We start from the raw sequence: 23,791 nt of genomic DNA, 5'->3' as shown, positions 1-23,791 counted from the left end.
GAGGCAGAGAGGAACAAACACAAAAGAACGATGGGCTTGAACATAAGCACTGGTCCTGAAACCAACAGGAGCCATCAGGCACTAAGTTTGAAGCCATGTTATGGGCCATTGAGCACCCAGCCAGGGATCCTCATTGTTTTGCAGCCTGTGAATCCAGACAGCTCCAGGAGTGGTATCTGCAGCATGCTGCTCTTCCCTGGGCATTCAGCTGTGCCAGCCCACTGGGGATCCTTTCCATTGCACCTTCCTGCTGTTGTGGCGAGTCTTCAGCCAGGAAGGACAGTGCTTCCTCATGAGCACCCAGAGGGACAGCCTAGGTTTTGCAATCACAGCTTGAATGTTTGCTCTGGGAAAAGCACCTCATGCACCTCTCTTGCATAACTTTCCAGAGCTGGCTGCAGTCTGGATTTTTTTCCTCGCTCTCCTGTCTGTGTTATTCATAGCAATGTACCAAAACCCACAGCACCCACGTGCTTTCTTGCTGGTGGTCTCAGCGGAAAACCAATGGCAGTTCAGCAGTGGGGGTTCCTTAATTCCAGAGGGAATTTGGGACGTTTGTGGGAAGGTCATTGAGCTGAGGTAGGCGTGGCATTGCCTGGCTTCTGGGGAATCCATTTTTGGCAGCTGCCAAGTTAGTATTTCTCCACTTAGTGAGTCTACTTCATCATTATTTACCGTTGTGCATGTTACACAGCACTGAGCTGCTTCCTTCTGCTTTTCATTTTTACGCCTTACCACAATGTGCTTGTATTTATAAGTAAAAAATTATAGGCTTCAATTGATCACCCCCATAAACCATGAAAGAAAACAATTCAAGAAAACGAGGTTAGGTTCCTGTGTCCACCATGGCAGGAAAGAAGCAAACTCTGAACCAGCCTGACCTGCTGCAAGTGAGCATGGCCCCTGTGGACCAGCACAATTCCTTCCTGCTGAAGTTTCAAAGTAAGGTGGAAATGGAACTCCAAGGCCTTTAAAATCCGTCTTGGTGCATTCAGAGCAGTGCGTGGCAATGGCCCTGCAGCTGGTGAAGTACCTCAGCTTTTCAGCCTGTTTTTAAGGAGCTTCTGAAGGCCTAGCAGTTCCTGAGGATGGGGAGAGGTGGGGATGTGCTGCTTGTCCTGAGGGGATGCAGGTCCATGGCTGCCTCAGCGCCGCTGGGGTCAAACTGCTCTGGCGGAGAGTCCCGCAGAACCACACAGAGCTTTTCTGATCTTATCTTGTTTATACTTAATTTTTCTTCTTTTTTTTTTTTTTTTTTCCTTTTCTTTTTTTTCCCAGTCTCCCTGAAGTAATTGGTTTGTATTATCTGCTGCCCACGCACAACCTGTGTGTATGGCTGGCCTTCAGGATAGAGGTTCCTGAAGTCAAGTGGCATGGAAGAAGCAATGTAGCTATTAAAATTCTTACTAAAACATAGAAATATTTGTTAAAAATAGAGTTCTGATTTACTATTTTTTTTTAATCAACTCTTTTGGAGCTAGTGGAAGAGTGTATATATATTTATGTTCATGTCTCCCATCCTCAAACAAGATCTGAAGAATTCAAGAAGTGTGATGTAGACATAGAATATGTTTTGCAAAGGATGTTTCTATTGAGTATTGAAGAAAAGCTAGTTACTGGGAGCTGTGCTAAGGAAAGGAGGCCTTCTTCCAACTGTTTCACCTGCAAACTACAGGGGATGGGTGCTTAAAGAAAACTCCATAGCAGATTTGTCTCACCCAGAGCAGAAGCTGAATAAGCAGCTTTCAGGCAGATCATCTGCTATGCGAAGCAGGCACCAGACCCAGTGTGAGACCTTAATCCTGTTCCAGACAGGAGCAGGGGGGTCTTGTCTGAAGAGAAGGTGTGGGGCTGGGGATGGATATTGGGGGCAGGAGTGGGAAAAATTCATGTTGGAATAGTTTTGTACCAGGGGATAAAATGGGAAGACATTTTTTTCTGGAAATGTGTTGCGTATTCATTTCTTTTTTTTGATTAAGACACATTACAAATAGATGGCTTTTTAGTCCCAGAAAGGAATTAAAGGAGCCCATGAGGGTTGTGTAACTATTTCCATATTAACTGCCTTGTTTGAGGAGCTTAATCCTTTTGAAACTGCACTTTGACCTTGTGTAAGCTTTCATTTCTGCTAGAAAAGTGATTATTTTGGGACAATATTGCAGGAAAAGTTGGGCTTTTAGTTCACTGAGATGAGAAAGTGTGTCCTCCTTAATCTTGGATGAGAAAGCATCACACAGGGCTTTCCAGCCCCTCAGTTTCTGCTTCCAGAACAGAAGGGGATAGCCAGCTGGCATGTTATCTTCTTGATTTGATGATAGATAAAATCACTTTTTCTCCCACAGTCATGCTCAACAACATGCTTAGTGTATTTTGTCTTATGCTTGTGATGAAGATTTAAAAGCAGATGGCTCAGAACTGGTTCAGCCACCACTTTGGGCCTCTATGAAAGAGCTAAATGCACAGTTCTATAAAGCAGGCAATGTCTTCTCCAACCTCTTCCTCCCAGCTGTGAATGGAAACCCTGTATGTGCTCCCAGCCCTGTCTTAGGCAACACAGTGTAACCTCAGGTGCTGGGGATACTCAGAGCTTCTCCTTCTGCTCTTTGCCCTCATGGCCCCCATCCCTTTGTTACTCCCGTGTGTTGAGCGGAAGAGCTTGGGGGCTGATAGCCCCACTTTGGGTCCCATGTTGGCTCAAGCTGGGTTTCACTGCACCTTTGGGAAACTGATGGAGACATAACACATCTCAGTAGGCACCCCAGCTCTCCTCATAATCCTTCTGGTTGCCAGAGACCATGAGCAATCTTCCAACCATGATCTCTTGAGCATAGAATCATAGAATCACAAGGTTGGAAAGGACCTACAAGATCATCTAGTCCAACCATCTTTCCATTACCATTGCTACCACAAGCTACTAAACCATATCTTGTAGCTCCTCATCCAGACAGCATAGCACAGAACTTCCCTTTCTCCAGCATTGTGCTCCTCCAGAGGGACACGGACAGGCTCAAAAAGTGGGTCCATGTGAACATAATGAGATTCAGCAGGGCCAAGTGCAAGGTGTTGCACCTAGGCTGAGGTAATCTAAAGAATGTGTGCAGACTGGGAGAAGAACTCATTGAGAGAAGCTCTGCTGAGAAGAGGTCCTGGTAAATGAGAAATGTAATGTGAACCAGAAGTGTGCACTTGTAGCCCAGAAGGCCAATGAGGGAATCTCACTGTGGTCTTCCAATACTTGAAGGGAGTTTATGAGCAGGAGGGAAACTGATTTTCACATGGCCTGATAGGACAAGGGGCAATGGCTTTAAACTAAATGAGAGGAGATTTAGTTAGATGTTCGGAAGAAATTCAAAGGTTGGTGAGGCACTGGCACAGCTGCCCATGTAAGCTGTGGTGCCCCATCCCTGGAGGTGCTCAAGGCCAGGTTGGATGGGGCCCTGGGCAGCTGAGCTGCTGGGTGGCAGCCCTGCCCATGGCACGGGGTGGGACTGGGTAGGATTTAAGGAACCTTCCAACCCAGGCCATTCTACGATTCCATGATGATTCCTTTGGGGCAACACTAGTTTTTTATTTATTAAATGTCTACAGCTTTATTCAAAGAATTAGGATGTAGGATAGACACAGAAGCTAAACATTTCAGCAAAGCAACTTTTGTTTCCTTATTATACTCATCTGTTCATCCTGTCTTCAGCATGGTGCTGATGAATACGAGCAGACTGCATGGGATTAGTGCAGATGGCTGCAGCTTCTAGACATGATGAGCTGTAACCAGAGAATATAAATCTCTGCTTCCAAGGAGAGCCTTACACAACAGAATTTCGTGTGGCTCAGTTCTATTCACAGTGGAACATTAAAATTGCTGAGCAAAGAGCTGTGTGGCTCATGTCATGAATAGGCGTGTTGTGTGGGTAAGTTGCTTACTGCAGCCTCTCCGATGGAAAGAACTCAACTGTATTGTTTTCTTTTGGATTAAAACAAACAAACAAACCCATAAAACAAACCCTCTGTGATTCAGAATTCTTCAGAAAAAAAGCAGTCTGGTTCAGCAGCACGAATGCTGAATTGCTGGGCAGCAGCACTGGAAGTTTGGATGGCGGACCCTTAATGGCTTGATCTGTGTGAAAGCAGGAAAATAACTTCCCATTCCAAATCTCTCTGGTGTTTTTTTACTTCTCTTGATCCTGAGACCATGACATGAGGGCATCCTTTCTGGTTCAAAGTCTTCTTTGTATCCATGGAAATTTGATTTGAAGGAGTAAATGCAATGGGTAGCAGTGGGGTTGCGGTGTGACCTCCAGCTCCCAGCATTGTGCTGGAAGTGAGCAGCAGGCAGATTGCATGGGAGCTTGCTGAGAGCTCCTGAGCCAGAGGAAACCTGGGTCTGGTACTAAGGGATTTAATAAGTCACATCACCTCCTGAAATGATGTGTTTGTCCTTCCATTGATCAGTCACAACTTCCATTCACTTCCCATGGACACCAGGCTCCATACAGCTCCACTAAACCATAGAATCATTGAATGGGTTATGTTGGAAGGAACCTTCAAGACCTAGTTCTAACCCCTCTGCTGTGGGCAGAAGCTTGGATGAAGTTAGATCTTGCGCGGGATGCCTTATGCTGGGATCTGAGCAAGGAGGAAGTGGGAAACAGGTATGGCACCAGCTACTGCTCCCCTTAGTTGTTTTATCCAAAGGTGATAATCTCAAGGGTTTGTGTCTTTTAGCAAAAAGAGAGAGGAGAACACACTCTTACAGAACCAATGGGATCTTACATTGGTCTCTCTGAAAGACTTCACGGAATCTCTTCATGGTGAATTCTTTCATCAGCTGGAAGTTGTTTTGCCTTAATAGGAAGGTACAGAGTACTCTGAAATATTTTTGACCATTCCAAAAATATAATTCTAGCTATAGAATTCTGACATCATTTTCCATGTGATGGTTTAAAAACAAATAATAGTGCAAGCCCATGGCATGAGATTTCAGCTGTAACATGCTTCAGGGTCTTGGAGTTTTGGGTGGATTTTGTTCTGTTGTAATTTTTTTTTCCATCTTACCCATTCAGTTTCCACATTATCATACTGGGTCCATCTCCTCCTATATTCTATAGTACACTTACGTAAATAACCAGTTATAGTTATGCTATGTATTTTTAACTTTCTGGCTCAATTATCCAGTTAAATGCAAAAAATAAATGATGTTACGATGGCAGTACTGTTATAAAGTGAATCAGAATTCTTTTCACCTATTTCTCTTTTTGCCCTTTAAGAAACCCACTGCTAGGATCTGAGGTCATTTGCACCCTGAAAAGCCTATTCTCTGCCCAGTGCAGATGGGTTCCTAGGTCATCCTGTGCCTTGATGAGCTTTCAGTGTCTGATGGGGTCTGGAACTACATAATATTTAAGATCCCATCCAACCTAAACCATTCTATGATAAGGTCTTCAGCAAAGGTTGCTGCTATGACTCCTTTCTCTCCTCATCGTCTTGCTTCAACGTAAATTCAGAATGGCATCGCTGGGACTGCTTTCTTATTTCTGGATGAATACATAAGCAGTAGGGAGGCCCAAGTTTCACCAGGTACGTCTCAGACCTTTAAGAAATCAAGGAGAGAGTAACTTGGATGATTAGCAAATTTAATAACACAAAGACAGCCCTGGTCTTATTGAACCTCATTAAGTTTTCATGGGCCCACTTCTCCAGCCTGTCCAGGTCCCTCTGGATGGCTTCCCTTCTTTCCGGTGTATCGACTGCACTACTCAGCTTGGTGTCATCTGCAAACTTCCTGAGGGTGCACTCAATGTCATCATCGATGTCAGTGATGAAGATGTTGAAGAGCACTGGTCCCAAGACAGACCCCTGAGGGACACTGCTTGTGACTGGCCTCCACCCTGACACAGAACCATTGATCACAACCCTATGGCTGCATCCAGCCAACCAATTCCTAATCCATCGAACAGTCCATCCTTCAAATCCACACCTGTCCAATTTAGAGAGAAGGATGTGGTGAGGGACCATGTCAAAGGCCTTGCAGAAGTCCAGGCAGATGACATCTGCCACCCTTCCCCTGTCCACAGAAGCTGTCACTCTGTCATAGAAGGCCACCAGATTGATCAGGCAAGAGCTGCCTTTGATGAAGCTATGCTGAAGTAAAGATTTGTTTTGGGTCACAGGCTGCCATTTCTTTAGTATTTGTTCCTAATAAGCTGAGTTACCACCATCAATTAAATTCACCAGATATTTTTCTTCCTGGCCTCCTGCAGCTTTAATCTGAAACTTTCCAATTTCCTGTCCATGGACACCATCACAGCCTGAACAGAGTCCAACTTTCCATTAATGGACACAGCAGGCTTTTAAAATAAATCAGATGAAGGGTGGGGACTGCAGCCTGGATGCTGTGTGAGAGTTAGCCAGACTCAATCCAGCACTGCACCAATGTCTTCCTGATTACTTTGGGGTTATTGAAATAATAAAAGGTAAACCAAAAGGAAAAAAAAACAGCTGAACAACAGTAGTGAGTGAAAAGCATCTGGAAAGGCATAAAAGAGGGAAAAGGATCTGAAAAGAGGATCTAAGAGTTCTTAATCCATCTACCCAACAATTAGTTTGTACTGTGATTTCTGAATGTTCTGTAGAACCTCTGATGCAGTGGCTTGTGTGCTCTACTGACTGGTAGGGCTGCAACTTTGTGCAGTATTGTTCAGGTTAGACAAAGCTAGAGGTTGGGTACTAAACATGAAATAGTTACTGTCTCTTCTGCCTAAATTGTTGTCTAATCCAGCTTCAGTCTGTGCAGAAATAAAGTGTCATACAGGTTGCTCTGGAAGGCAGGTGACAGCTGACAGAGTCCTGGGTTCAGAAAGTATCAATGGATTTTGAAAGCAGTCATGGGAGAGGAAAACTTGGCAGCTCTGGCTTTGGCTTGGTGGAAACTGCAGTGTTTACCCACGGAAATACTCCAGGTTCTGATCGTCTTCCAGTTTGCACAGCTTGCTGCAGAGGGATGTTACTGGGCAGCTGGGATGATGCGCTCCAAGAGAAGGCATTAAATATTGAGCTCTCAGAAGTACTCTAGGCATAGCTCTTGGATGATGTGCTTTTGAGAGATGTACAAGTGAATGACATGCATTTATATGAATTGCTTTTGCTTATAAGCTTGAATTGTTCTAGTTTTGGCTAGAAAATATGCACACAAGAGGGAGATGGAAAAAAAGTACTCATCATAGAATCCTAGAATGGTTTGGGTTAGAAGGACCTCGAAGCCCACCCAGTCCCACCCCGTGCCATGGACAGGGCTGCCACCCAGGGCCCCATCCAATCTGGCCTTGAGTGCCTGCAAAGATGGGGCACCACAGCTTCTCTGAAAGACCACAGTTTCTCTGAAAGTGAGGTTTTCCCAAAAGCCTTCTCTCCTCCAGGCTGAATAACCGCAGCTCCCTCAGCCTTTATTCAGAGGAGAAGTGCTGGACTTTGTCCATCCGAGAAGTCTAAATCCCGCTTCAGTGTTTCCTTAAAATGCTTGCGCTCTGTGAGGAGCTGTGGTGCAGTTGGGTTGTGGACTACAAGATGGGAGATTGTGACTGTCTCACTATTGACCAAGCCAGGCTGCTAATGAGGCTGTGCTTTCACCTGTGGGAAGAGGGGCATGAGGAGGGTGCCTGAGGCTCAGCATTTTGGCTGGAGGCTTTCTTGAGAGCAGGGACTTCCCAGACCGGGCTGTGAGAAGGGCTGGGAGAGGCATTGCGTTCCAACCGGGTAATGCACCTCAGGAGGCAATAATTCCATCATTTCTGTTCTGAGTGGGATGCAAAAAATTTGGAAACAAAAACCTTTTATCTAGCTTTTTAAAATTTTGTATCTGCGCTAGTATCTTTGAAATCTTTCTAAACTAAAAATACAGTCAGGCTTCTTTTGTTACCAGCAGAAAACATCAACAGAAACCACAAGCTTCCATTGTTTTCAGCAGACCTGTAATTTTGTTAACTGTTCCTCCCTCCCTTCAGCAGAACTTCGGGCTGTACATCTCTGCAGTTTTTCTATATCTGTTTTTGGTAGTGTATCTCCTCTCCCCATCTGGAGTCGTTTCTTCAGGAGATGGGCCTGGCCCCCCTGCTCTGGGTGTCCCAGCTGGAGCAGGGACTGGACCTGATGGGCCCAGAGGTGCCTACCTACCTCAGCAATGTCTTGGTCCTCCCTGTTGCTTTGGAAGGTACACAGGCCATCTCCCAGGACTACAATCCCACTCTTTTCCAGTAGCACACTATAGCCACTACTGTTGCTCTTGCTATTTGTCCTGAGATTTTACACTGGGATCTGTGCAATGCTTTTGTTTGGTTTCTAGTGAATAAATGCTGTCCTTTGAGCACGTTTGGACCAGAAGTGTGAGCCAGCAGTGTGCGCTTGCAGCCCAGAAGGCCAACCTATGTTCTGGGCTGCATTACGAAAGAGGTGGCCAGCAGGGAGAGGGAGAGGGAGGTGATTGTCCCTCTCTACTCACTCTTGTGAGGCCCCATATGCAATAGTGCGTCCAGGCCTGGGGCCCCCAGTACAGGAAGAATGTGGAGCTCTTGGAGCGAGTCCAGAGGAGGGCCACTAAGATGATCAGAAAGCTGGAGCACCTCTCCTATGAGGAAAGGTTGAGAGAACTGGGCTTGTTTAGCTTGGAGAAGAGACGGTTCTGGGGAGACCTCGTTGTGACCTTCCAGTACTTGAAGGAAGCTTATAAACAGGAGAGGGAACGGCTGTTTACGAGGGTGGATAGTGATAGGACAAGGGGGAATGGTTTTAAACTGAGACAGCGGAAGTTTAGGTTGGATATGAGGAGGAAGTTTTTCACTCAGAAGGTGGTGACACACTGGAACAGGTTGCCCAACGAGGTTGTGGATGCCCCAGCCTTCAAGGCCAGGCTGGATGTGGCTCTGGGCAGCCTGGTCTGGTGGTCGATGATCCTGCACATGGCGGGGGGTTGAAACTAGATGATCATTGTTGTCCTTTTCAACCCAGGCCATTCTATGATTCTATGATTCTATGAAGTCTACAGCCAAGGCACCACGTCTGGGGCTGCAGGCCACTGTGCAGCCCCTGTGGACAGGAACAAGGTTTCAGAGAGCTCTCTTTGTGTACAAGTTTCACCAAAGGGATGAATCTGAAAATTCTTTTCCCCTTTCCTTTTTTTTTCCCCACTTTTTTTACAAAGTTTAAAATGGCAGATGGATGAACAAATGAAGTTCAGGTCCTCCTCTCACACCTCCACCCCTTCCCTAAAGGTGCAACCTGGGACAGATTTCAGTCTCAGTAGTGATGTTGGCACTGTTATAGCTGTGAATGCTCAGTCTCTCACTTCTCTAAACAACTTTCACCTTAAAAAAAATTTTTTTTAATGTTGTTTCAATGTTTTTAACATGGAGACTGGTGCCAAAATCTGCTAGTATTGTGGGAAGGTGTTATCTTCTAACAAATTCCTCTGCCTCCAGCAAAGAGGCTCCATATCATGTGGTTGAAGCAACTAGCTGATGTTACTTCATTTAAAGTCATTACTCCAAAGATGACACTGGCATTTGTGAGATTGCTTTGGAAGATGATTAGCAGAGCATTCTGTATATTTATACATTCTGGGGCCATATAAAGCAAACTGCTATTCCCCACACCACAAATACCGATTTGCAATTATGGGGCTCTATGGAATACAGACAGCTAAGGGTATGGGGTAGGAAACCAAACCTCTGAAAACTGTTTATTAAAGTGAATGTGGAATCACAGAATGATTTGGTTGGAAGGGATCTCAAAGACCATCCAGTTCCAGCCTTCATGCCACAGGCACTAAATCAGGCACTAGATCAGGTTGCCTAGGGTTCCATCCAAGCAGATCTTGAACCATTCAATGCAAAAGCACAATACATGGGTGCTGTCTGGTGAAAACATCTGGCCTAACCAAGCCCAGGTATGTGCTGGATTTAGGGAATGTCAGAGGTGGAAAAGATGGCTTGAATGCTGGTAGATGGCAGATAATTGTGTTCAGTGTTCAAAATTGCCAGTCTGACAGCCTATTATATGCTCTACCACTGGTATGGAGCTAGCTGCAAACTTGAATAACACCTGAATTAACCTAAGTGGCATATCCCAACCTCTCCAATTAACAAAGGGTAATGAGACAGAAACAGTGCATAGGAGCCTGCTTGTCTGTGTGTACTTCATGACGGAGAGGAGCCGGTGCCAAAAAAAGATCTTGGCTGGAGAAGAGATCCTGGAAGTGAGGAATCTGCAGGAGATGAAGGTTAGGAGATGCCCAGGACTTCTTAATTAGCAGCTTTATGTCCCAAAGGAAGACAAAACCAGAACCATTTGACACATACAGATGAGAGAACGGAATAATTTTTGCTTACTGTCATTGGTGGAAAAGAGTCTGGGTTTTTCAATTATTTTTTTTTTAACTTTTATTTATTTTTTCTAGAAAAAGCAAAAACCTCTGCATGGTAGAGTGTATGGTATGTAATTTCAAAACAGAACAGGTGATATGGAATGGATGATTTCCCGAACTACTTGAAGTTGAATCTAAAATCATTTGTAAATCAACACTTATTACCATGTAAGACAAAGGCAAACAATCAACTTTCGTTTGTTGTTTGGTACAGATTTCCTCTGTCACTTCAGCCTGAATTTTCCCAGGGTTGTGGAGAAAAGGGGGCACACACTGCCTGTAGTCCTAACCACCATCGTACTGACCACGCTTTGTGCTTTGAGATCTAGCATCATATGGCTTTATATACGTTCCTAAGTGAACAGTGCAACATTGCCACCATCTTAAGTGTTTATTCCACATTGGAACTGTAACTGAACATCACTCCAAAACCCTTTCCCACCCCCAAAACAATGACAACAATGACAACAAAAAGCAGAAAGTCTCCAGCAATCAGATTTCCTCCCAGAAATCTGTGTAAACTGTGGATCGGGATTGGGTAGCAGCACAGGAGACAAAAAATGTGACAGCATGATTCAATAGCGTCTCTGAAGACTACTGTAAGACTGCCATTCTTTACTCTGTATCTTGCAATCACAATTTGCTTTTTCCCTGCAATACTCTAAAGCAACATTAGAAAAAAAATCAAGACTCAAAAGCAAAAGGCAGAACCTTTGCAGAAGGTAAAGCCTCCTCTTAGCTTTCAGCAGTCACTGTTGGGAACAGACCTCTGCCACCAGAAGCAAATCTTGAATGTATATACATGATTTTGGTGGGGAGGGCCACAGCCGAGGACGAAAGGCCCTGGGACAGATCTGCTGACTGCAGTGGTCTGCAGACAGCTGCTGTGCTGCCATGGGCACTCTGCCCTTCTCCTCCTGGGCTGCTGGGCTGGGAGGCAGTGGGAGTGGGGGGCTGCGCTGGGGAGGGAAGTGCACATTTTTCTGTTCACCCAACCCCAGTCCCGCTGGAATGTATCTAATCAGTATTTAGATAAGTATTAGTAATAATTGTAAGCCAGCACAGTGACCCTCCCCCTTAAAATGGAGGGAGAGCAACAGCATCAGATGAATTCCCATTTGTCCTGACACATTTCCCATACCCTTTCCAGATCCTAGAGAGCAATCGTATGCAGGTGTTTTTCGTACTAGAATTTAAAGGAGTCGAAGCTGGTAAAGAAACTGGATGTTTCCTGGCCTAACCAAAGGAAGTAATAAAACCAGTTAAAGTAAGAGTGAAAGAAAGTAAGCATTAGTGTGTGTACATCCTCTGACATGTCCCACCTCTCGACGTTCTGCTCACAAGCCCTTCCCATACTCTGAGCAAGCACTCCTGAACTTGCAGAGGTAAGGCTTCAGCTACAATCTCATGGCTGAGATTTATTTATAAAAGATATCAAAAGTATAAGGATTTGACTGTACAGGATCTGTGTGGGGCACGTGGAGGGCAAGGCTTGGGAAGTGAACCTGTGCAGGAGGAGATTGGACTCGGGTGTGATGCCCAGAATGCCACTGGCTGAGTGATGCCCGTGAGCACAGCCCAGCGTGCACACAGCATCGGGGAGTGTAGGTGACACTCGCCGGCTTCTGGGCGTCCAGTCAGAGCCATGGGAGTTGCAGGAGGGCTTCATGTTAAATTCCAATACTGAAATGACAAAAGGAACAGGGTCTTTATCTTAAATGGGCACTGATTGTAGGTTTTGCACAGTCAACTTTCATTAAAAAACAAAACTTGAACAACAGCTGATGCCCCTGCTGTTGGAGCCTTAACACACCTGTTATACTGCTGAGCCCTACTTTTTTTTTTTTTTAATAAAACACTGTTTTAAGATACAGCACAATAAATGTGCTTATTATGCACTCTAACATAGAGCACAGAAATACAACACTACACAGTGCAAGTCTTAACCATCTCCACAGTGGGAAAAGTGCGAAGGTTAAAAATAAGCATGTGGCTTAACACAAGATATTTTTAAAAAACATGACATGGAAATCTCATACTAATGCTTTCACTTTTATCACAAACATGACTGAAAACTTATGGTCAGTTGCTGATCCTTCTCTCCTGATAGTAGTGTAATCCTTTCAAAGGTAAGATGTTGGAAAGATCAGAGAATTAGAAAACAATAAAACGAGCATCCAAAAATGATCCCATTTACCACTTTTCCAGTAGTTATGTTTTTCAAGAAGTAAACACGTAAGGTCACCTTGATCTTCCCCCTCAGTAACTGATACAGGCTGAAACAGCAAAGCCACCCACATGGACACAGGTCAGATCTGCATCGCGCACACACACACACATCTACACACAAACACCCCACAGGAAAAAGTGCACTTTCAATTGCTGATACAAAAATAGATTGGCACATTCTTTTTGACACAGTGAAGATATCCTCTTTAAAAGCTTTTTCACAAGGAGTCCTTTCATGAGTTGCAGCAGGTCTGTAGAAAAAGCACTATGAGAATGCACTCAAGTGGGCTTTCAGGGTTTGTGTGATTGAGAGAGGGATGGTAATGGAGGCTGCCCCCTCAGGCTTTTGTATGACTGATGACAGGTAGCTTGTAGGTCCGCAGTCCCCACTGGTAGGGTCAGTTGTCATCCAGTTTCAGCACATTAACCATGTACCAACATCTCAGTCTCCACCTGCTTTGAGAAAGTAACGACATCTAAATTTGTCAAAGCTGAGTCTTATGTCAACGCAGCGTTTCCCATCAGTTGTTGAAAAAACTGGTTCGGAGAGGGAGAGAGTGAAGTTTTAGGAGTCTGATTTTGCATTTCCAGTAGTAACTGCAGCTCAAGAGAGCCGGGTGGGAACAGTCCGGAGCCCCTTCCCAGCAGGGCAGCCAGTGCTAGGAGTTCTGGATCAAGCGTCTGTAGTGTGGCATCACTTCGTGCTCAGGAAGGTGGAGAGCAAACTCCAAGGCCACCAGCACCGGGAACTCAAAGGCAATCAGCTCTCGCCTGTTCAGCCGGAACTTCTCTTCCAGTTTCTGTATCAACAGCCCAGGAAAAAAATGAAAAGGACTTTGTCAATGAGGATCTGGCTTTCTAGTGCTTTCTAGATGATGTTATTCACATTTGCACCTAAGTGTGTGCCACTATTTCCTACTGATTTCTTACAGGGGAGGTAGTTTACAAAGTTCAGCCAGACTCGCTGTATCTGACGTTTGTCATTTCACTCATTCATTCCTGCTCTAGCAGATACATCTTCTAAAGATTATAGTGATTACCAATGCAGGAAAAGAAACACCTAGTTTTGTGCAGTCAGTTGTGTAATGGAATACACGCACCTTGTAAGTGCGCAGAATTCCTCTCTGCTTGAAATCACAGATTTTGTTTCCAGCATTGCACTGTTACAACACCCTGTTAGGGAAATTATTTACGCTACAATTAGATACATTTGACTGTAATGCCTCAGAGGCAAAAAGTGTCGTCTACAACAACTTTAAGTACAGTGTATATTAGAAACTGCTATTCCCAAAGGAGATTAGATAGATTTCATACTTGCTTTCTGCTGTACTGTACTAAACCTTCCATCTGTTCTGCTGTTCTCACTGGATTTGGATGCTACAGAAGAAGGCAGCCAGCTCTTCAGAAATATTCTCCCCCCCGCTCCACTCCTATGACCTCTCTTGGCTTGCTGCTTTGTTGCCCACTGGATCTAACGAAAACCTCCATGGGACTTAAGGGTGAACCAATGATTCAGAATTGGCAGATCTTCCAGCTTCCACTCAGTTTACTTTTTCCTGGCTATTTGAAGAATATTCTACTAAACTGACTATCAGACCAGTTCTGTGGCTGGGGCAGAAGGATGTGAGTCCAGTTCTGCCTCCAACAGAGTTCCCATGTCTCTTGAAGTGAGTTGGTTGTACTCAGCTGTGAGACTGATTTTCTGTTGTTAAATTGGTGTCTCAGTGCTTGCAAACGTGTTATGGAATAAGACACCCCTCTGTTTCTTAACTCTTTAATATGGAGTGGGTAGAAGACCAAACGCCTTCTTCCACAATAAAAAAAGGTAAGATTGAAGTGTCTAATGGAAACCATGTCCACTTGCCATAAAGGTTAACTTGATGAATATAGTATTGGTAATCTGTAAGATTTCTTCCCAAGTTACCATTTACACTTAACTTTCAAAGAACGGCCTTTACTAACACTCTTAAAAATAAAATTAAAAGCAAAATGAACTTCCTGAAGGTTAACTTTCGACTTGTATTGACAGAATGGTGGTGAGATATATATATCTCAGACCTCAAAATATCTGATACTAAGGATGTTCAATCACATCAAATGGGTTTCTTGGTCCTCTGCTATGACACAGATCACTCCTACTTCCCCATCAACATGAAACAAAGGAATGCAGTTAGCTAGCTGGAGGGCTGGATACCTAAAGGAAAGCATGACTACAAGCAGGCTTGTATATACCACGCACTGGCACTTAATGTAGAGAGAACACAGGAACTGTATGGATACCTACATCTATAAGATGCTTGACTTCATGTTTTCTGAGGTCACTGCCAATTTTGGCTGCTAAAAGAACACAGGCTCCAGCACAAAGCTTTCTATTCTGCTTGTTCAGCTTCCCCTTGAGAGCGAGCTTCTCAAAGTAGACAAAGGCCATGGCTACTGTGGGCTCTTCAAAACCACATTCTTCTTGAGCAAGCTTGCGCATTTCTCTCTTCAAGCTGAGTAAAGAGATCAGACAAGTATGCCGTGAACTGCATGTTAAAGCATTACTCATTTCACCATAAGAGTCATTACTGCAGAGATTCCTGCTTAGACAAATGGAAATGGAAAGTGTAATTTACTGGGCAGGTATGTTTATGGTCTATTTTGGGGACACACTGTATCACTTGTTTTGACTTAATCCTTTCCCTGCAACAGATAGTTGTATCAAACTGCAGAAGTAACTGAAGAGCTTTGACGTTTTTTTGTAAAAATATTTCATTGGAAGTCTTAATCTATACATAATTTATTTAGTAACAGTGGATTAACTGCTTGTGATCTATATGCAACTTTGCAGTTGGTTATGATCGGTCAAATCCAAACTTGCTATGCACTGCAGAATTCTGTAGTTACAGAGCAACAGGAGCCAGTATCCTTCTGGCCACTTCAGTCACATTAAATCACCATTACTTCAGTATGTATAGACTGCTACACTAGAAACAGTGACAAAATACTACAACTTTGCAGTGAAACTTATCACTTGTTTTGCTTCTGGTCATGCCCTTTGCACGGGCAAACATCAACATTTCTCCCTCTTCATTATCTTTGTAAGCTAAGTGCCATAAGTTTGAAGTCTTCTTTTGTATCATTTTTTCTGGATCTGATAGTATAATGCAAGTACAGCTCACATCCTCATCCTCTTATAAGTGGAGCTTGACACCTGAGTGGTACGTGTCTGCACAGTCTCCTATCTGGTTTTCTCAGCCCACTAATCAAAACGATCATGTGACTTATTCTGCACCTCTGCAGGTCACTGCTCTTGGAAAATCAATCAGTGCTGTGTGTCTCTTCATGTACAACAGCAATCGCACTGCAACGTGAGACAGCCGTATCACGTTGCAGCCATACCAAGCTTTGCAACGTACCTTCTTATTTTACTGAGGGTTAACTTGATGTGAGGGAACTTCTCCTTAAACGTCTCATTCATGTCCTTTTTGAGATCTGATGGCTTCACGTAGTCTATGACTGTAGTCTGTAACACATGGTTGAGAGAAAATCATTCTTTTAGTTTAAAACAAACATGATCACTCACTCCCTGCAAGCAAGAAATACCAAACAAGCGCCAGTCATTCTTAATGATTTTCAGAAACAGGAAAAATGAGGTCTGAATTAAGGTAACAATTTGCTTGCAACTGCTCCATCAGAATGGGTGACCTGAAATCAGAGATGAGTGTTCAGCACAAACCCTGAACAGCACATACCTTATTACAAGCCTTCCAAATACTGCTGAGAACGAGTTTAAGCCAAACGTGGGTGGATAAAACCTAGCTGACAATTCTTGCTAAGCCAAAGTTAAGTTATCACAATAATTAATTTGATGACCAGACTTTGTGTGTGGCTCTGAAACATACTGCCAGTCTCAAACTGATTGCTCAAAGGAACTGCTGGCATAAATTCTTGAGTATTGTATCCTAGATTTATGACAAAATAGGTAATAGGCCTAAATGGTGAGTAATTCAATAGAATGAAAGACAGTAATACTCTCAAAAGTTACATACTAAGTGAACAGAAATACTGAGTTAGAACAGTATTAGAAGTGTACAGCCTATTTCCTTTACCTTGAAATTCCTGTTCTTCTTCATCATCCCTGAATGTGTTTAAAAACCATTTGGATGTGGTGCTCAGGAACATGATGTAGTGGAGGGTTGTTAGAGTAAGGTCGTGGTTGGACTTGATGATCTTTAAGGTCTTTTCCAACCTGAGCAAATCTATGATTCTATGATTCTTTTCTCATCCCCTTAAGAATTTCTTTATTTAGCAGAGGGCCCTCCTGGCTCATCCTGCATGCCAGAAGCAGCAGCAGCTATGGGTGTGCAGCACTTCAGTCATTCCTTCAGTCTTCATTCAGGAAACACTTTGCCAAAACCATCTGCCACCGCTCACTTGGCCTGAAACTATCAGCCAAACAACAGCAAATCCTTCATTTTAGTAATGTGCCAATTCTCTTCCTGGCTTTGGCTGTTCCGACCTTGAACAGAAGCATGGAAGACAATACAGCTTCCAAGTATCCATTTACCGGTTTCTCTTTCCCTTCTAATTTCTGTTTATGGTTAAACTACATTATGTTAACTGTAAACAAAGAGAGGTAGAAAGAGGCATGCAAAATACACCACATTAGGCTTTTACAGAAGATTAAGCCTCCTTGTATTATATCCTCATGGGAATCTAAATCAGCCAAAAAGACCCAACTGACTTTGTTTTTTTTTCTTTTTTTCCCCAGTAATTAAATATGGAAGGATTTGGGGAAAAGACAGTATAGCGGCTTTGGAGAGCAACTGAACAACTCATCTGATTACATCCTTGGCTGCATCAGATATGAGCATGAGGAAGAGCAAAAGGCAACTAACTTGTCCTGCATTTTGTTTAAGAGCTATGGTACTGAAATAAGGGATAATAACAGGAATTTAGAAGAAAGCAGAGTGTGCTTCTCCCCTAAATAGCTCACAGCAGTATTTGAGGCAAACGAGCTATAATGAAGAGGAAAAAGCCAACTTCTTGGCACATGGAGTTGTTACAGTCATACATACCTTTAACAATGAGGGCTATTCAGCTATCTGACTCGCAGTGTGAAAAGCATAATTTGTCCAGATAAATTGCTCCCCATGACATCTTGGCAGGTAATTTTGCTAGGCATGTCAAGCACAACAGCTGCCTGCCGCTAACTATAAATGCTTGCAAGCCCCCTCTGACGCAGTTACATCCTAAGCACCAATCCAAATTTTTCTCAATAAAGAGGATGATTTATTACAAAATTCTGCCCAATGAAGGAGAGCTGCCAGTTATAAGAAATCATCAAAAAGGAGAATGCCATGACAACCTTCTATAGCCAGCTCTGTTGCCCTGCATGTGCACGTATGAGCCAGAGCACAGGCCCAGGCAGTCCCCACAGCGATCTGAAGGTAACATCCACATTCTGTCTTCAGGCTGAGGCAGGCACCTTGCTGCCATGCCTGAATAAAAAGAAAGGTAAAGATGGAGGGGAGAAACCCTGCCCTATTTGGGCTAGAAGAGAAAAGCATCACCTGGCTGTATGGGTCTGCCTGTGGCCAGCTCTGCTGAAAGCAGAAGAAAGTGTGGATTTGGCTGAATGCACAATCACCTGATTGTAGGAGGCCTTGCTGCAGGCCTGCAGGACTCAGCCCTCAGCAACTGAAGAACAAACTCTTACTATCTCTCTTATTTCTTTCCATGGGACTTTGTTTCCTACTTGCTGACTCCTTGTCTCTTCTTTTTTTTTCTCCTCAAGATGACCATCAGCAGCTGTGTGCTCCTGATGCTTGCATAGACATGCTGGGAATTTTAGTGATACTACAGGAATCCTCCTAGTACTGCTGTAAGAGGACTACTGAGAAAAGCTATAGAGCTATATATATATAAGTTATAAATTAGACCAGCGCTATTTGCTACTTGAAATACAGAAATGAGGGTCCATGCCTCACTCACTTATTTACAGATTCAAAAGATTGCTGAGTATAGCAAGGCTACCTGCTCCTAAGTCCAAAGTTTATTTTATATACTCTCAGAATTTTTGGATGTCTTGGGCAAGCCTGGAAAGAATGAGCTTGGTGCTACTTTGCAAAAGCTATACCACGCCTTGTCCCAAGCTTCACTGCAAACCTAACTACTCATTGCTTGCTCTCTGTTACCACAAAGCTTATCTTAGTTATCTCCCACAAAGCCATCACGGTTTTTCTGGCAGACCTGCTCTTGGCACCTTCCAGGTGATCATTTTCCCCTGTACAGAGAACAACAAATAGCATGGATTGGCTGTGCAGGACAGAAACTACCTCGCAGAGAGAGGGCCCAAGCATGCTGCAGAGCCAGCTGGAGGGCTGTATGCAGGTTACGCTGGCCAGCAGGCTGTGCTTGCTTCCACTTCTAGCACATACTTTTTACATGGGAAGACAGTGATAGGACAAGGGGGAACGGCTTTAAACTAAAAGAGAGAAGATTTAGGTTAGATGTCAGGAAGAAATTCTTCACTCAGAGGTTGGTTGAGGTGCTGGTACAGCTGCCCATGTAAGCTGTGGTGCCCCATCCATGGAGGTGCTCAAAGCCATGGCACAGGGTGGGACTGGGTGGACTTTGAGGTGTCTTCCAACCTAAGCCATTCTATGACAAGTCACATATGTGATCCTGCAGCTGTCTCATGGGTACCTTATACACTGCTCTGCTTTTACCAGGGAGTCCTCTGACCCAGTTGACTGCCAGGAGGAATGCCTGTATTTAAATCTTTGTTAAAAAAAAAGTTCTTTAAAAAAAAAAAAAAAGTAAAGTAAAACATTCAGAGGCTTGAGAATAAGCAGACAGCTTAAAACTGAAAATGGAAAGGAGGTACAACTATTTTTAAACACAGAGATTTGTCAATTTTGTGCCAGTGATAAGGATCTGCGATAAGGATCTCCCCCCTCCAACTCTGAATACTGCTGCTTCCTGCTAGACAACAGTCTCTATGATATAAATCACAATAATGAAATCCAGATGAAAGCCAGTGTGTGCTGGTTTTGATTCATGTAACAGGATAACAGCAGCATGTTTGAACACACTGGCTCTAAGGCAGCTGTCTCATCTTGTCAGTGCCATACTGGAGAGCTCAACTAACTGTCCTTATTCTCAGGAAAAGGAATTGTGCAACCACTTCTTTTCATTTTTCCCATGATTTTTTGGGTAGCTGCTGCAGAAGCCTGACTTGCCCCTTGCCCGGCTGATGCCAACAGAAATGACAAATTTGGGATGCTGCCCGTCAGAGGTGCAGCGTTCTTGCTGCCACACTGTGCACCTACGAGGCTGTGGAGAAATCCCAGCCCCAGCTCCCCCCTCACCTGTTCAAGCATCCTCTGTCTGTCCTTTCCCCCAGGCACAGCTTGCACACTGCAAGTCACTCAGCACCGACCCTTCCATGGAGCAGGAAAGGGGATGGGCTGGAGGAAAGCTGAACGCAGGCACAAGGTCAGAAGCATGGCCAGGGTGTCCTAGTGACCCACAAGGGCCAGCTGGGATCTTACTGCTGAAATGGGAGTGCTCTGACCTTTTTGTTTGCCACCTTTTCTCTTGCTCAGCATTTCCTCTTCCTTTTCTCTTCTCTGCTTTAGGAATTTTATTTCTCTTGGGCTGCCTGGCAGTCACAAACAAAGCTGCTGTGTCAAAAAGACATCACTGCAAGCAAGATAGAGTTCTGTCTGTCTGGAACAGCCCTGTATTGCCCGTACAGGAGCGCTATACAACACCGATGCTCCAAATTTTATCAGGGGGTTGCAAACACTCTAAAAGGAGCATTTTTCTATCCAAATGTTCTCATTGAGAACGCCATTCCCTAGAAGTTACGCATTCTGCACTGCCAGGGCTGTCACATACACCAGCACTGCAGTGGGAATGACCCACCCTTCTCCCCAACACTCTAATCTCCCATGTTTGTAACTTCTGTCATCCAGGCTCGTCTGTCTTGTTTCTCACACCTTGCTCGCACAAAATAAATTTCACTTTAGTATTCAGAAATACTCCTGTGTGAGCTCTGTTCACGTTCTCTGTATACAAATCTGTAGATGTATATTTTAGTTTGGTGACGGGAGTTGCACAAGACAAATGAAAGCTTTGATAGATGGCGGCTGACAGATGCCTGGACAACATGATGAATGCTTGGGCTGAGGGCTCTGCTCTGCACGCTTTTTGCATGGCTGGCAGTTTTGAACTTGGAGGTTAGCTTCTGTGTTATTCACACGCGTTTTCAAGCAGCTGCTTTCTCACAGGAAAGCTGTATATATAGTTTCCTAAATGCGAGAGGAGGAAGGATGCCTGAAATGGTTGGAAAGACTGGCAGGATGAAATAGCGTTGAAAATAAACCCTACTTTGGCATGCTACCAGTAAAAGATGACCTAGACTTGGGTGCCTCTACCTTCCACTTAATAAAAGGTAAGATCAGAATAAAATAGGTGAACAAATGGAAGTTATACAATGAATTCTCTTCAGCTGCCCTACCTTGGACCTGTGATAAATGCAGTCCATGGAGAGCAGACACAAGTCCATCAGGTTTAAATAGACTGTCAGTAGCACAGTTCTCAACCACACAGCAGAGAAGTCAGTGACTCTGTACTGCCCTAGGGATATAGCATGAGCTATGTAGCTGTCAACTGTCTGTAACTCAGTGTATATGGAGGTGGCTAGAGTATGCATATATATGGGAAATCCTGCTAGGGCAGAAGCTTAGAACAGTCATGGAAAATAGGAGTCATTCCTTTATAATGGTAATAATGACTACACAAAAAAGGAAAAGGAAGACTAAAAGATGTTTCTATTGTTAAAAAGTTACTAACTTTCAATGACCTTAAACTGAAATATTTACAATTTCACAAAGCAAACCATCTGAAAACTCCCTCTTTGAGTGCATATAAGGATGCCAGTTTATTTTATTCTGTTAACACCCTGAAATTGTTCTCAGTTAATACAGTGTTCCATTGTTATAAAATACATGCTTACTGGAGCCTCAGCCAAATATAGCATCAAATTCATATAGCTCTGGCTTTAACTATGAATATATACCACCGCTGCAATCCTCTGCTCCCTGAGACTTTTGGGTACACAGCCAGCAGCTGATAAGAAAGCAATCTGTAGATGTTTAATTTATATCTACAGAAGCAGCTCAAAAAATACGGTGCCGATGCCAAAGGCCAAAGCCTGCAATGGAGTACTTCTGACCTTGGTGCTCCTTGTGAAAGACAGCAACGAGGAGCTGTGCATTCAGCACTGAGAGGCTGAATGCGCTCCAGCATCACGCAGGGCTTTTGTCAGACCACATGGACAGAACAGCGAGCAGTTCTAATTTTAAAACCACTCTGGAAGACCAATATCTAATAATGCAGCCTGGTTGTGCTTGACACTGGTGCTTCACTTGGCAAGCTGATGGCCAGCCTGCTGCAAGAGCCCTACAGCCTTTTGCAACACACTTTTTTTTTTATCAGCAGTGTATAGCTGTCAATTTGTTTTGATATAATTAAACCAATACACGGGAACTGTCATTAAGGACCAAAACCCGATTTCGATAGATGGATATTGCAGGGATGTTGCTACAAAGGGGTCACTCAAAGTCAAGTTGCTACTGATCTGGGCTTTTCTTCTTTTCCTGCAAGTCTTGGCAGCAGAGAGCAGCCATGTGAACACACTCCTGTGCTAACTCGTGTTAGCAACAGAACCAGAGCTGTGGGAGTTGGCCTCATGCACGCTGCAGTGAGTTTTCTCCCCCTGCACAGAAAGTGTTTCCTTCTGCTCACAACAATGCAGGATGAGCAGGGAGACACTGCAGAAGCTGGCTGTGTGCTGGTCAATGTGAGACACTAGTGAAGAAGTCACTGTTCTGCCTGGTTGCTGTGAAAGTTCCTATTCAAGGGAGATTTAAGGATCTGCAAGAATTCCTGCTTCAGCAGTATCAGCCAGGAAGACATCTGTTAGCCATGACATGATGTTTCCCTCCCCCCGCCTCCCCCAGCATGAATTCTTCTACCTCTTACTGTTTATACTGCAGCAGAGATTGTCGACTCTCCTACAAAGACGGTATAAAGGGAAATAATTTCTCTTGGGTAGAGTAGAATTTACATATGACTAATGCAATTAACAGAAGTGGTGGGGTTTGTGCTGGACAATTATTTAAACTGCCTTTTCTGATTTGTTGATCAGGCAGTGTTTGGACATCACTTTCAGAAATGCAACAGGGAAGTGTACAGCCTTTAAAGCCAGGAACTTCGCTGCAAAAAAATAAAAAAGACTGATCCAAAAGCACTTTTCCTTCCCCACAACTATCTTCAAAGAGGAAGCTCTGCTATTCCTGGGAACTAGCTGAGGACTTGCAGTGCTCTGCAAGTTGGCACTAATTCTGCTGACCATAAGGCCAATGTGAGTGATTATAACCTCAGGTTCCACAAAACTGGAGGGAGCAGCATGTCCCATAGGCTCAAGTGCTAACTGCACTTATTTCAGACTGAAAGCTAAATAGGACCACACATTTTGTCTCTTATGCCTGGGGATAAAGCTGCAGTATTTATGCAAGCAGGATTCATGTAAATCTCCATAGTGTTGTAGCAGAGGAGCAATCCTGGCTTGCAAGCAGATGGTGGGTTCTCAGGTGCCCTATCTGTGCATGCAGTGATTCTATACCCAGCAGCACCATGCAAATCTGTTGCAGCTCGGCATCTAAAACACTGTTTGTTCACATCCTCATCACTCACCTTCCTCTGCTAATTGCTCTGACAACTACGAGGAGGGGGAAAACCCAACAGCTTGCAGCTGCCAAACATTAATGCTAAATGCTGGCCAAGAACTGAAACTTCAATTACAAACTGCAGCTCTCCATACACAGTGCTGACACTGGAGCCACTCTCAGCTGCTCGAGTACTCGTGGGAGGCAGTAGCTGAAGCACTATTCCACTTGGGGCCACAGATTGCTTGGAGCTCTGTACAGCAGGATGACAATGCTGTGGTCATTTCACAGAATGTTTTTGTATCTGGTAAAGAACATGCCTTGAAATTACAGCCTGTTGTGCTCCTATTCACACCAATGTGAACTGCAGGGAGTGGCAACACCAGCTGAGCCCAGAAAGCATAAGATGGACACAAAACAGACCAACTCA

At 44.1% G+C, this 23,791-nt stretch overlaps 2 protein-coding genes across 3 annotated transcripts in view; one reads left to right on the top strand and one right to left on the bottom strand.

Moving 5' to 3' along the window:
- The window catches only part of SLC35D4 (solute carrier family 35 member D4), a 70,349-nt gene extending 52,762 nt beyond the window's left edge, over positions 1 to 17,587 (top strand). The window contains exon 14 of the mRNA XM_085220889.1: positions 17,394 to 17,587. Coding sequence (XP_085077015.1) covers positions 17,394 to 17,396 — 3 coding nt within the window. The 3' untranslated portion in view covers positions 17,397 to 17,587. The remainder of the gene's footprint in view (positions 1 to 17,393) is intronic.
- The window catches only part of CABLES1 (Cdk5 and Abl enzyme substrate 1), a 69,847-nt gene continuing 56,457 nt past the window's right edge, over positions 10,402 to 23,791 (bottom strand). For both annotated transcript variants that reach the window (XM_085220883.1, XM_085220882.1), the window contains 3 exons: positions 16,039 to 16,145; positions 14,925 to 15,132; positions 10,402 to 13,440 (listed from right to left, as the gene is read on the bottom strand). In XM_085220883.1, the coding sequence (XP_085077009.1) occupies positions 13,300 to 13,440; positions 14,925 to 15,132; positions 16,039 to 16,145 (456 nt within the window). In that variant the 3' untranslated portion in view covers positions 10,402 to 13,299. The remainder of the gene's footprint in view (positions 13,441 to 14,924; positions 15,133 to 16,038; positions 16,146 to 23,791) is intronic.

This window comes from Meleagris gallopavo, chromosome 3, assembly GCF_905368555.1.
Source record: "Meleagris gallopavo chromosome 3, MGAL_WU_HG_1.1, whole genome shotgun sequence".
NCBI lineage: Eukaryota > Metazoa > Chordata > Aves > Galliformes > Phasianidae > Meleagris > Meleagris gallopavo.
The sequence above is the reverse complement of the archived record's forward strand: the minus strand, read 5'-3'. Positions and strand labels throughout refer to the sequence as shown.